The 12,503-nt window shown below is 34.9% G+C and overlaps 1 protein-coding gene across 10 annotated transcripts in view; it reads right to left on the reverse strand.

The window, feature by feature from the left end:
- CEP170 (centrosomal protein 170) overlaps positions 1-12,503 on the reverse strand; it is a 95,818-nt gene that overhangs the window by 46,832 nt on the left and 36,483 nt on the right. For 7 of the 10 annotated variants that reach the window (XM_059841450.1, XM_059841454.1, XM_059841453.1 and 4 more), the window contains exons 7-9: positions 11,932-12,066; positions 3,378-3,857; positions 124-767 (exon numbers count right to left, since the gene is read on the reverse strand). In XM_059841450.1, the coding sequence (XP_059697433.1) occupies positions 124-767; positions 3,378-3,857; positions 11,932-12,066 (1,259 nt within the window). The remainder of the gene's footprint in view (positions 1-123; positions 768-3,377; positions 3,858-11,931; positions 12,067-12,503) is intronic. The other 3 variants (XM_059841456.1, XM_059841447.1, XM_059841455.1) reach the window with 1 other exon arrangement.

Consider the following 12,503-nt stretch of genomic DNA (forward strand, 5'->3'; position numbering starts at 1 on the left):
TTATAGACTTTTTTAAAAACTTGTGTTATTGCAGCAGCTTTAATACGCAGAACTGAAGGGGTAGAGAGCTGCCCACACATCCCATAACACCTGTAACATCAGAATGCATTTCAGGTTTCTCACCTTGTCAATCATTTTGCGGGCTTCCACTTCTTCAGGATTGGGGTTTTCCAACTCAATAGTGTAAGTACCTTTGTCACTCTGGTCATCCTCATTGTCCTTTTCAGTAGCAGCAGAAATATGTTGGCTCTTCAACTTTTTGTCCATCTCCTGGTTCTGATTAGGCCTGTGGCCAAGGCTTCCTGAACTCCTTAACAACACAGCTTGTAAGGCAGGTAATGCAGCAGAGGGTTCTTCTGATTTCTGATTGAGAAGTTTGGCATGAACACCATGAACTGCTCTGTGATGTGATGAGCCAGCTTGCACAGGTGAAGGGACTTTCTCTCCTGACGCAGGTTTCACTCTGTCAGCTCGTGCGTGAGATGTCGGAGATGGAGATTCTGGGCACAGAGCTCCTACATTCTGAGAAAAAGAGTAAGAACGTCTCTTGCGAGGATGGTCTTCATCAAAAAACTCAATCATAAAGGCAGTCTGACTCAAACCAGCTTGCTCTTGCTGCTTTTCTGTGGAATGGACTTTCTGGTGAGACTTTTTCAGCTCTGTATGATGATGCCTTAAGTGTTCTTCAAGTGCTGCCCGTTTACTGTAGTGCCGGTGTGCACCAATATTTTCTGAATCACTTTGTGTGCCATCATCATGCTTATTCCCTACAAGCAAAGCAACACAATATATAGCACAGTGAAACAAAGAAAGACCACAACATTACATCAACAAAAAAAGCCAAGCAGCAAACTAGGAAGGAAATTATTTCAAAGTGGATTTCTGTTTAAACTCCAACAGCTTACAGTACCTGGCTCTGCAAATTTGGTACAGTTCCTGGAAATGCAATCAACTCGCTACAAACAAGTCAAACAATGAAACATTTTCAAAGCTGATCAGTAACAGCAGTACATTTGAAGTATCCCTTCCCCAATATTCTCATCTGTGAATACTTACCAGTGACATACAAAAGCCAGTATTTTACCAGCTGCACTATAGAATGTTTTTCAATTGTATCAATTTTGTTACAGAGCCAGCTGATTACAAATGACTACTGACACATTCCAGGCAGGGTTAAGAGGAAAAAGAAAACCTTAATAAAGTCCTTCCGACAGTGGAAAGAGAGCCACAGTTCATATTGCTGGATTCCTCTCACATTTACAACAATTTATCATGAGAAATGTCTACTGAAACTTGGATTGAATTCTTTATTACTCTTTCCAAGAAGAGCAATGAGTTTTTCCATAATTCACTCCTCTCAGCATCTGATGTGTGCAAGTAAAATGCTCGTTATTACTTATTCATTCTATGAACTACTCTGAGATGAATAAGGATTACACATTTCATAAATCATACATACACCTCAAGATGTACTTTGCAATGATACCTGAAAATGTATGAAGGCTGGATACTTACACATAGTAAGTGTATCTAACACAGAGTAACCTCGTGTACAGTGAAAGTGTCAATGCTCCTAAGTTTTAGCTTAGTACCTGCGAAGGAATACTTTCATCCTCTCTGAACTCTTTTAGATCAAATTCTGATATATATATATATATATATATATATATATATTTATATCATGTCCAATTTCTATATTTTTGATTCTCAAGAGGTTAGCTTTTTAAAGGTTTTCTCATTTAAATAGTTAGAATATGCAGGTGCTATTCAGTTAAATAGTAATTACATATTGGCTAATCTTACTTATTAGACTAACACCACTGAAAACACAGCCGAAATCCCAACTTACATTCCTGTTTTCTACTTGCTAGAATAATGACTATAAAAATTATGTGAGGATTCATATATTTCCAAATAATAATAATAAAGCAAAATAAACACCACAGTGAAAGCCATATAATCTAATTTTAGCAGTAGGACTTCAGTAGAGAATATTTTTATAGGAAAAAGCTGAGGACAAAAAAAAAAGCTTTGAGTTTCTTTAAAGAAATCAAACTTTCAAAGCACCTAGGTATGTTTACTATCTAAAAATGCAACTAATGAATGAGAATACAAACAGGCCATAGCAGATTTAAAAATTCAGGTATTTATTACGGCCATATGCATCCCATAACTTACACCTCTTTGAGATGAAAATTAATCAGACTTTGACAAGTTTCTTTCAGGAAAAGGCTTGTAAACAAAGCCCCTTCTATTTATCAAAGTGTCATGGCTAGTATGTTAAAGAATGTTCATGAATATAATACATTTACATGAAGGCCAAAGAATGTGATTTACGCTGGAAGAAATAATATACTATTATCTTTATGCCACCACATTAATCTATTTCTTCTTTCAGAATTTTATTTTTAGCTTAACTTGAAAGGGTTAGCCCTAAAAAGCAGATCAATAAGGCAAAGAATGTTGCACCCAGTCCCATGTGGTTTATGAACTAGACATGATAATGTTGCAGAGCCAAGGAAAATGAGAATTGTAGGGTTAACCAGCTGAAATTAAAAGTGGAAAATAAGAGACTTGAAAAAGTTCATCCGAAGTTTTCCTTATGAAAGTTTGAATGGTACTGGACTCTTCATCTGAACATCAAGACTATCTGCTTCTCTATTCCATTAAGTGACAGTCAAGAGAAAGAACACTTGTCCTGTGTAACATTTTATTTCATTTCATTTGAAATGTCACTGTGTGCAATAAATTAACATGTATGATCACCTGGAACTCCATTAAATAGCAGCACTCATATGAATACAACAGTCCACAAGGTGAATATAAAAACTGAAGTGCTTGCTTTATATCTGATTCCTGACTCAAACTTGACTCCACCAAACATGATCCATATAAGGAGAATGAGTATATGATGTATTCTTTGCCATAAATTATTTTCTTAGAACATACAAATAATCACAGAAGATATGCTATTGAAAGAGTTGCTAAAAGCATAAATTGAACTTCAGAGCTTTGATTCTAAAAGCAATTCATGTTTTTAAAGTACTTCATGAGAAAAAGTGAGATATATAAAGTTCAACTAAATTTTGGGTTTTTTCCTTTTCTTTTTCAAGATCAGTGTTTAAGTACCTGATGTTTTCAGCCACACTAGAACATCTCCAATTAGCATATTGATTGTAACACGATTCAGCATTTGGTTTCTCATGCTCTTTGTAAGACTTAATTCAGCAATAAAATTTCCCAGCCCAGATCCTTGCACACGTGTGAGTATCTGTGATTTGATCTGAACTCCGCATGGGCTCAGGGATCCTCTGACTGCATGCTGGCGAGGAATTGCAGCTTTCAGAACTAAGCATAGCTAGAATTATTCACTTTACCTTTCAGTCTCTTCAAGTACACTGGAACGTCACTCTTAATGCTTTTGGAGTCCTCCTCCGTTGGCTCCCATATCATTCTGGGAGGATTGTTCTGTGCCAGCCAATCCGCCACTTTGCTCTCGGCAGCCATCATCACCGTCTGCAGCCCCGGCAGGTCCTGACCACTGGAGGAAGAAGGCTTTTTCGACTTGTGACGCTGCTCCGATGTGAACTTTGTCACATGATCTTTGATCTTTACTTTTCCTGGAGTGTTGTCATCAAATTCAATGGTAAAGGAAGCGTGCCCAGAAGCTGCTGTGTGGGAGCTTTGGGTATCTTTTGTGGGAATTTCATGAATAGTGCTCTCTGCCACCTGTGAAGCTTGCTGGCATTCTTTAGTAGGGATTTCAAAGTAACTGGGCTCCCTGCAGAAAGGATAGAGTTCTTCACTTGCAGATGCAGATTGCTCCTCAGATTGCTTGGCATCTGTGCTGCATCCTACTAGGAAAAATAAAAAAAAACCAGATTTCACAATATTAAGGAACTTCAGGCTCTTCAAGAAGTTTCTGAAATCCTGTAAAGGCCACTTGAGTAATTTCTGGAATAAACAGTAAGATTGTGGAGTAGATTGAGCACCATAGTTCTGGAAAAATAGTTCCAGAATTACATATAAAAAGTATTAATGAAAAGGCAGATTGAATTTCAGCTGTGAGAAATGTAAAGTGGCAAAAAAATAATTTAAAATTTGTCAAAGTGCGTGCAAAATATTCTCAGAAGATGTAAAGGTCAGATGAGTTATGTGAACATGGAAAACAGATAAATCAAAATGGCAATGTTGTTGAGATGATCATCATCGCAATTCCAATCTATTGGAAAAAACATCAAATCAGCGTGCTCCCAAAACAAGTTTTAATGATCTGCCATTTCCTGCAGTGGACAGAAAGCATAACTTTGTTTAGCCAAATTCTTCAGAAAAACAATTCATTCATTAATGTAAGACAAACATTAATTCTGGCTTGAAAAGTTAAACACTGCTAAGCACTGGAAAGTGTTTTGGAATTCAAAGACTGTATTTCTACAAAAGATAAAACCAAAGAATCAAGCTAAATCCTATTGTCATGTCCTCTTATTTTACTTGTTGCCATAGTATGTAGATGAACAGAAAAAGGAACAATAGCTGGAAGCATGCAGAATGTTAGCAAGCCATGCTCTCACTGGCTAAAAAAAGCAGAAAGTATAAAAAGCACAGGGTAGTAATTCCAAGTTCCACTGTATAGCCTAAATGAAGGCTGAAGCTTCCTGTGGTTGCAGCAAAGGGTCTAACATGCCTTGAAGAAGAAAACCTTCTGATTGCATTTTATCAACTACTAAGTCAGCCAAAATACCTGGTGCAGAGATGTGCTAAAAGAAAGAGAAGCTTGAGGCCTTAGCAGCAATGGCAACTTAGATTCCAGCAAAAGAATTTTGAATCGTTCCGAAGCAATTTATCACGGACCACATTATGATGTTTAAGATATCATTGCAGTTGCCAAGTAAAGAATTAAGACTGCAGCTAATTGATTTTAGGTACTGAAAAAAGCAACCCTACATCAGATGATGAAGTTAGTATTTGTGAATGAAACTATTATGCAATAAGATAGCAACAGAATCATTTATACTGAAGTCAGGAATTTAAGGGGTAAAGGATGCAGGATGGAATAATGCACCTGTGCTGCTCCTCACAAGCACATTTCTTGTGAGGATTTATGAAAAGTCAATTTTTTTTTTAAAAAAAAGATAGTGTGATACAGAAAAATAAACTAAGGGAAAGAATACCTGCAAAAGCAAAACAAAAAGGTGTTACTGAATGAAAACATGTTATAGCCATGTTTGAAAATCCATTGGCTAACATTACTCCAATGCAGGTAACATAGCAGTTTAATTTTTTTTTTTTCCACCAGTAGCTGTTACAAACACAAAACATGTTCAGAATCCACACAGGTTTTTCTATTGTGCTGTTGGATTCCAAGAATCCCCTGGCTAATGCTTTTCATTGCACTATCAGCTACCTTATGTCTGTGAAGGAGTTTTCAGGTACTACAACAGCACCTCACTTCTCCCCTCCCTGGGAAAAGAATGCTTTTAATACCATTCCTGAAAACACTTATCCCAGCATATATACAATACAGAATGAGTCAATATTACTGATGCAAAGGTTATTAAAAATAGTCTCTGTTTCTACAATAAATGTACAGAAATAAACAAAAATCACACTTTGCAGGTCCTAGACTTTAGGTAAACTACCATCACTCTCCACTTATTTGATGTAGCTAACAAGCTGGAATGGATCAAGCTCTGGCAGGATCAAATCTAGAGCTTGGATCCTTACAATATGAAACATGGTGACTGAAAAGGAGAGTTATCCACCCCACAGACAATTCATAGACAACTTTTTTTCCCCTGCGTGGTTCTGCTCAGAACTTCAAGTCAACAACATCATGCAATTCCTGTAGCCAATAATTAAGCCAGACATAGTGTTCAACACTCTTTCAAAGAAGATAACTGGCTAATACTTTGTTTTGAGAAATATTTCTAATTTTGGGCAAGGCAGAAGCATTCTGCTGGTCACACAAGACACAGTATTTTTCAGTAATTATGAGATACCTGGTTTATTATCATCTTTTGAAAATAATAAGACTGTAGGCAAATTGCATGAGAGGATCTCTCATACTGGTTTGTCAGCATTGATGAAGGACTTAATAAAAAAATTTGTGTATAACTTGTCCGCACCAAATTTAACATTTCAAATCAACTGTTTGTACTATAATAATACGCACAGCATTTGGTTCCAATATTTTTGATTAAACAGATGCTAGTAAATAGTTTGAATGTAAATTAAGAGAGAGCTTATGCAACAGAATCAAGAAACTGAACTACAACTAAATAGCAAATCTTACTAAACTAGAAAAAGTTTTTAACAATCATATAAATAATAATATCTGAAGTATAAGTTAATTTTAGTTACATAAAAATACTATTTTCAGTCAGAAGTATTTTTTTAGAACACAGAAGTGTTCTAAAAACACAGTTTAAAATACAGAAGTACTTTTTTAGTAGACAGAACTGCATTTTTAGGAACATTAAATGCAGCAGAATTGATTAGAGTAAGAAATAGAAAATGTTGAAGCAAAAAATTAATATAGATCCTGATCTGAACCACCCTTCACTATTTTTCTCACAGACTTGAAATGCAAGTCCTTACAGCTTTCTAAATATTACAAAGAGTGATCTATAAAACAGCCTTACCTTTGAAATCCTACTACAAAAAGTCATCTGCCAAGATGAAGGAAATTACATATCAGACTAAATACAGACACCTTTAAGAGAAAACCTTCAAGAAAATACTGAAGATAGTGGTTGTCACTGCTCTGTAATTTTTAAACCAGAGCGAGCAAAGTATATGTACAGCAAGAAAGGCAATTGCAAGTGAGTTTTTGGGTAATTGAAGAGATGGGTAGGTTGTGAATGTCAATCTCTTTGGGGACTTCATAACTGGCAAGACTAAAAGGAAAGGGGCAGAAAAAGGAGGAGGAATATCTGTAGAAAGGGAGCCCTCACTCCTCAAAGACCCTGAGTGACAAAAGACAACTGAGCAACCGTTTTTACAAGGCAAGCAAGGAAGCAATAATTGGTAGCTGCCACCCAGGTGTAGTGATTATATTATTGAAACAAGCAAGTCCAGGAGAGGCTAGGATGGAAACTATGGAATATCTGGGAAACCACAGGCTTAACCAAAGGGAGATTCAGAGCGATCCTTTACTAGGGTACATGTCTTGTGAGGAATGACTGTAGGAGCTGGGTTTGCTTAGTCTGGAAGAGAGGAAGCTCAGGTGGGAACTCATCACTCTCTACAACTGCCTGAAAGGAACCTCTACTGAGCTGGGGATGGTTTCTTTTACAGTGCCTGCAGTGAGAGGACCAGAGGAAATGGCCTTAAACTGAGACAAGGCAGATTCAGACTAGACACTAGAAAAAAAATTTTGGAGGCGGTCAAGAGGCATCTGGACGTGGGCCTGGGTGATGGTTTAGGGGTGACAGTGCTGGGTGGATGGTTCATCTGGATGATCTTGAAGGTATCTTCCAACCTCAGTGATTTCTATTCTATTCTATTCTATTCTATTCTATTCTATTCTATTCTATTCTATTCTATTCCATTCCATTCCATTCCATTCCATTCCATTCCATTCCATTCCATTCCATTCCATTCCATTCAGATATGACTATTGGAAATGCAACATTCACTTTGAGACATTAGCAGAATCAATTCTAGGACTTTCTGGGTTTTTTTGAATCTTATTTCTGAAGTTACACACACAAGTAGTCAGAATTTTAACATTTTACTCGCTACCTGGACAAGAAAAATCTTAGGTGTCCGTGCTATTCAGATGTGCAAAAAACTGCCTCTATATATTATTATATCATCATCTGCAATGACAGGAAATGTCAGAAAATATTTTGCATAATCTTCAGATTTTTAGTAATTCTCTTTTCTTTCTGCCTTAAAAATACAATTTTAAGAATAAAACTTGCAAAAGAAAATTATCTGGAATTTACAAAGCACTTCCTGTAAAAAAAATTCTGTAAACCTGAACCAATATATTTATTTGCAGTAGGTATAGGAAACAGCCAAAATATCATATTTACACAATACCCCAAAATATTTTTAATGTTAGCTTTATATTTGGCACCATGTAAGGGTATGTGTAATAAAAGAAGCTGAATTTAGTGTTTTCAAATACTTAATAGAATTTCTTTTTTTTCCCTTCCCCTTTCTCTTCATATTCCCATTTTTTATTTCTCACTTACAAATTTGTTTTTTGGGGTTTTTTTGCTTTGCAGCTGAAGTAAACTTTTCATTTTTATTTAAAGACAAGATTTCAATAAATACATACGATTCACCTAGTATTGAATATGAAGAATTTGTCTTTTAATGCTTTCATAACCAGTCTTATGAAAAAATATCAGAACTGCTCTTTCAAAATAGAAATACAAACCAGCACTGTATATAAATCCCCATCTCTGATAATAAATCATTTAACCATCCGCTTAAAAGGAGTTCAAATGAAAAAAAGGATAAAACTAATCTTACTCAAATATATTGCTGTGATGGGTCTTTAGAGTTCTGTAAGCTCTCCATGACATACTGTGCACATTCGCTGCTAGAGCTTTGCAAAGCAAGCCTCATATGCAGCATTTGCACATATTAAATGACAAAAGTCATCAAAATTCTAGAACAAACTTCTAGGAACTTAACTGCTAATACTGCTGGTTAAGCATCAAACGTTGCAAGGTGTGTAAACTCCTACACACACTGACTACACTGGTTTTTCTCAAATAACTGTCAGCCTCCTTTACCTGAAAATGACACTGTTTCTTAAGGGCAAGGAATGTTTAATCTGACATATTCTTATGCAATGCCGGAATTAAAATTCATGCCAAGTGGAAAGAATTACTTCAGATTCCTGAAGCCTTCTTAAAAACTTATTTCTGTCTTTTCTTAGATTTCTGGTAAAGGCATTAATGACATAAAATTCTACAACTACAAGTAAGATCAGCAGAGAATGCAGTTTTCATTATCCCAGGAAGTGAGAGTGTAACATATGGCAGTAATAATAATTACACACCCAATAAACCTGCCAATAACATGGACATTTAACAGCTGCAGCATAAAGTCATGCCAGAGGTGTAAACACAACTGCTCATTTTAATACAGACTAGTAGATCTAGGGATCATTGAATTAGAGCATTATGTATGTCTGAAAAACATAGAAAGGAATTTTTTTTCCAATGTTTTCCAGGCTATTCTGCTCTTTTTATAAATAACTTTCATTAGTGAATTTCTATTGTGATAGAAATACAGTAACATTGAAATAATCTTATTAACTTGAGACTGTAAAGAGTAATTGTCTATAGTTGGCTTAACAGAAATAAACCTCCCACTTCAATCTCCTCATTAAACCCTACCCCATCTCTTAGAATTCGAGTATTCTTTTCTATTCAATAAATAATCATGTAATAAATCATTAAAGCATGACATAGATTTTTAATAGGATTACTTTGTTAAAATGTTATCTGACTTATTGATTTGGTTTAAGAATTCACCTGTAAATGACTTTTAGGCAGTTTATATTAAAAAGCATGTCCCAGATCAGTGCTTTAAACATTTAATACAACTTAACCCATTAAAGAATACTTAGCTGCACCAATCTTGAATATTTTTTAATCGTTTGCTTATATTTTAAAAATATCCAAGCATGACAATTTTCTGAAGTTTCTATTTTTCTTTCATTCAAGTGTGTCTTTACATTGATTTCCTAAAATTATATTCATCTATATTATAAAACCTAAATGCTTGAAGAAAATACATAATAAGTTGTTGAAAAGTTCAACTTTTCATAGAACATAACTGTAGGCCAAAGCAGCCCAAAAATCTTATGATTTTATAATTGCATGAAAATATTCAAATGTCTTTTGCACAACTCTACACAGATACAGTGTTCTGAGACTGCTAAGTGTCCATAGAAGCAAATGTCAACCCTTATATGGTTTGTCTTCTCAGACTCTCTGCCAAGGCCACTAAAAATGATCTACAACAGTCAAAAACCAGACCAGCAGAACATAAAATTAATGTCTGCTCAGAGATTTGGTGATCCCGATAAATAAATCATTTGTGTATACACAGGATTTTAATTCTACATCCTCAGAAATGAAATGGTTCTGCAAAAATGTCAGGTTTTGGATTTTTCTCAGCAGTGCCTTCCTTTCACATAGGCTTTTTTTTAGTATGTGCTTTTTCAAACTGAATTCCATTCTTGCAGATTTATGAGTCTTTAAGTTTGAGGAAATAAAAGCTACTCTTATACTCTTGTTAGATCAATACTATTCATAGGAGATACATTTATGGCTAAACAAAAGCAACGAGACAAATAAAAGGGATTTCTATTTTTTTTTTTTTAAAGGACAAAATGTTGTATTTGCCAAGAAGGCTGTGGGCCCAAATTTAGCTTTTGTATAGTATATATATGGAAAACAAACAAACAAATCTAAATAATTTAGAAAAATATTAATCTGATTTCTCTATTCATCATTTAATTCATGATGACTTCACTAAGCAAATCATGTCAAAAATATCCCCATTACTGAAGTTCAGTCTAGAACAAACTTATTTTTATCTACTACTGAAACAGATGGCATCTCCATGATTAGTTTGAGTGAAAGTTGGAATCCTATTTTTCTTGGAGCTCAGGAACTAAGACAGAAGTACTGATCACTTGCTGAAAAATCTCTTGATAAAATGAATACAAGATCATGTAAACCGTTTGATGCAATTAGATGCTTCTGAAAAAGCAATCTAAAATTATAAAAAATAAAAACAGGCACATTACACTAAATAGAAGCTGGCATCTTGTGTCACCTTGTTAATGGCATGGCATTGCATCAAAAACACAAACTACAGCATATCACTTTTAAATAATCCTATATTTAATGAGGGAAAACTAATTTAAATGTTTTAATCTGGTTTCTTTATAATAGTCCAAATCTTAACAGATTTACTCTACTGCCTGATGATGACAACTTTAGAATAATATGAAAGAGGTCATTAAAAAGGCCATGGTAAAAAGTTAATTTCAAAGATCTTGTCTTCACTACACTGAAGTGTTCATTCAGTTTGATTTACACTTTTTTAGACTTCACTCCAGCTCCTGCAAAATATGATTCATGTTAACCAAGGGAAGTACTATGACAGGAAAAGAGAAATTCTGACCTCAATTGAAGTACTTTAAAAAACTGCAAACTTAAAACTGTTGGACCTTAAATTAGTTTCTAAAGTGCTAAATAAATGTGGTTGAATTTTGTCCTAACTTGAATAAGTTTTAAGTTACTGTCTTTATTAGAATAGCAGTCACTTTATTTATATGCCTGAGGATAGATATAAAAGCCTAATTATAGGTACTGAGATTGAAGTTCTGGCAATACATACTGTGTCTAGACAAGCTAACTAATAAAAAGGTCTGTATTACAGAGGAATAAACATTACCAGTTGAACTTTAGACTACAGAAATCTTTACTTCAAGAACTATGACATGCAATTCCCACTAATACAGCATTATAGAATTACAGAAGAGACTGATTCTCTAGTACAGATAACCTTATATAGCTAAAAGTCAGACACAAATGTAAAAAAACACAATTTATTTCCAGAAATTATTTCAATAAAATACTCCTATGTATATAGAATTACAGTTATGGATTAAACTGAAAAAAAAGACACACTGGTTCAGGTAACATTATTTGCAATACTTACTGATAGAAAATTGTGTTATATACTAGAAAACTGACACATTATGTGTGAAACTGATCGCTGTAAATGCAGTTTCTCTCAAAAATATATTCTTCAACTACCTTACCTTTTAATAGGCTTTCATCTATGCAAACTGTGAAACTTCCAAACATCTGTTTAGTTCCCTATTTAACTATTTAAGAATATATGCAGGTCAGTAAAGAGGAAAAAAACCAAAAAAGACAACACACTTACCTGAAGCCCCTGTCTCAGGCATTTTTTCTTCATGCTTGCTCTCTGGCTTACAACCACCTTTTTCATCAGCTTCATCTTCACCCCACCAGGCTGGCTGTCCATACAAAGGTGTCCCACGAGGCATGGCAGAAATATCTATGAAGTCAGCCCAAAGCAGAGGAAATAACTTTTCTGTTTAGCTGTGATATTTAGGTTAAAATCACATGAAGAGAAAATAATTTGCTCGGATCATTTCTCCTGGAAGCTGAATTGAAATGGTTGCATGCATTTGCCTAAATACAAAACAAACTTGGAGGCCAGACAACTGATCTGGGTTCTAAATATAAAAGCTTACTAATGACCTGATCAAAACTTCTGGCACAAATGTTTATGCAAAGGCAGCCACCATCTCTTATTGTTACCCTGATATATCTGTAAATATTATTTCTTCTTTCAGTTTGAAGTCATCAAAACAGCAGAACATTCCTAGAAGCTGTTTGCTGCTTTTTCTGTGAGAAGATTGTCATTCTTACCCACACTGACCTTTCAATGAAATCTGAACTCACTGCATGAAAAACCGATCAAATTTTGCA

This window comes from Haemorhous mexicanus, chromosome 3 (assembly GCF_027477595.1).
Source record: "Haemorhous mexicanus isolate bHaeMex1 chromosome 3, bHaeMex1.pri, whole genome shotgun sequence".
Classification (NCBI taxonomy): Eukaryota; Metazoa; Chordata; class Aves; order Passeriformes; family Fringillidae; genus Haemorhous; species Haemorhous mexicanus.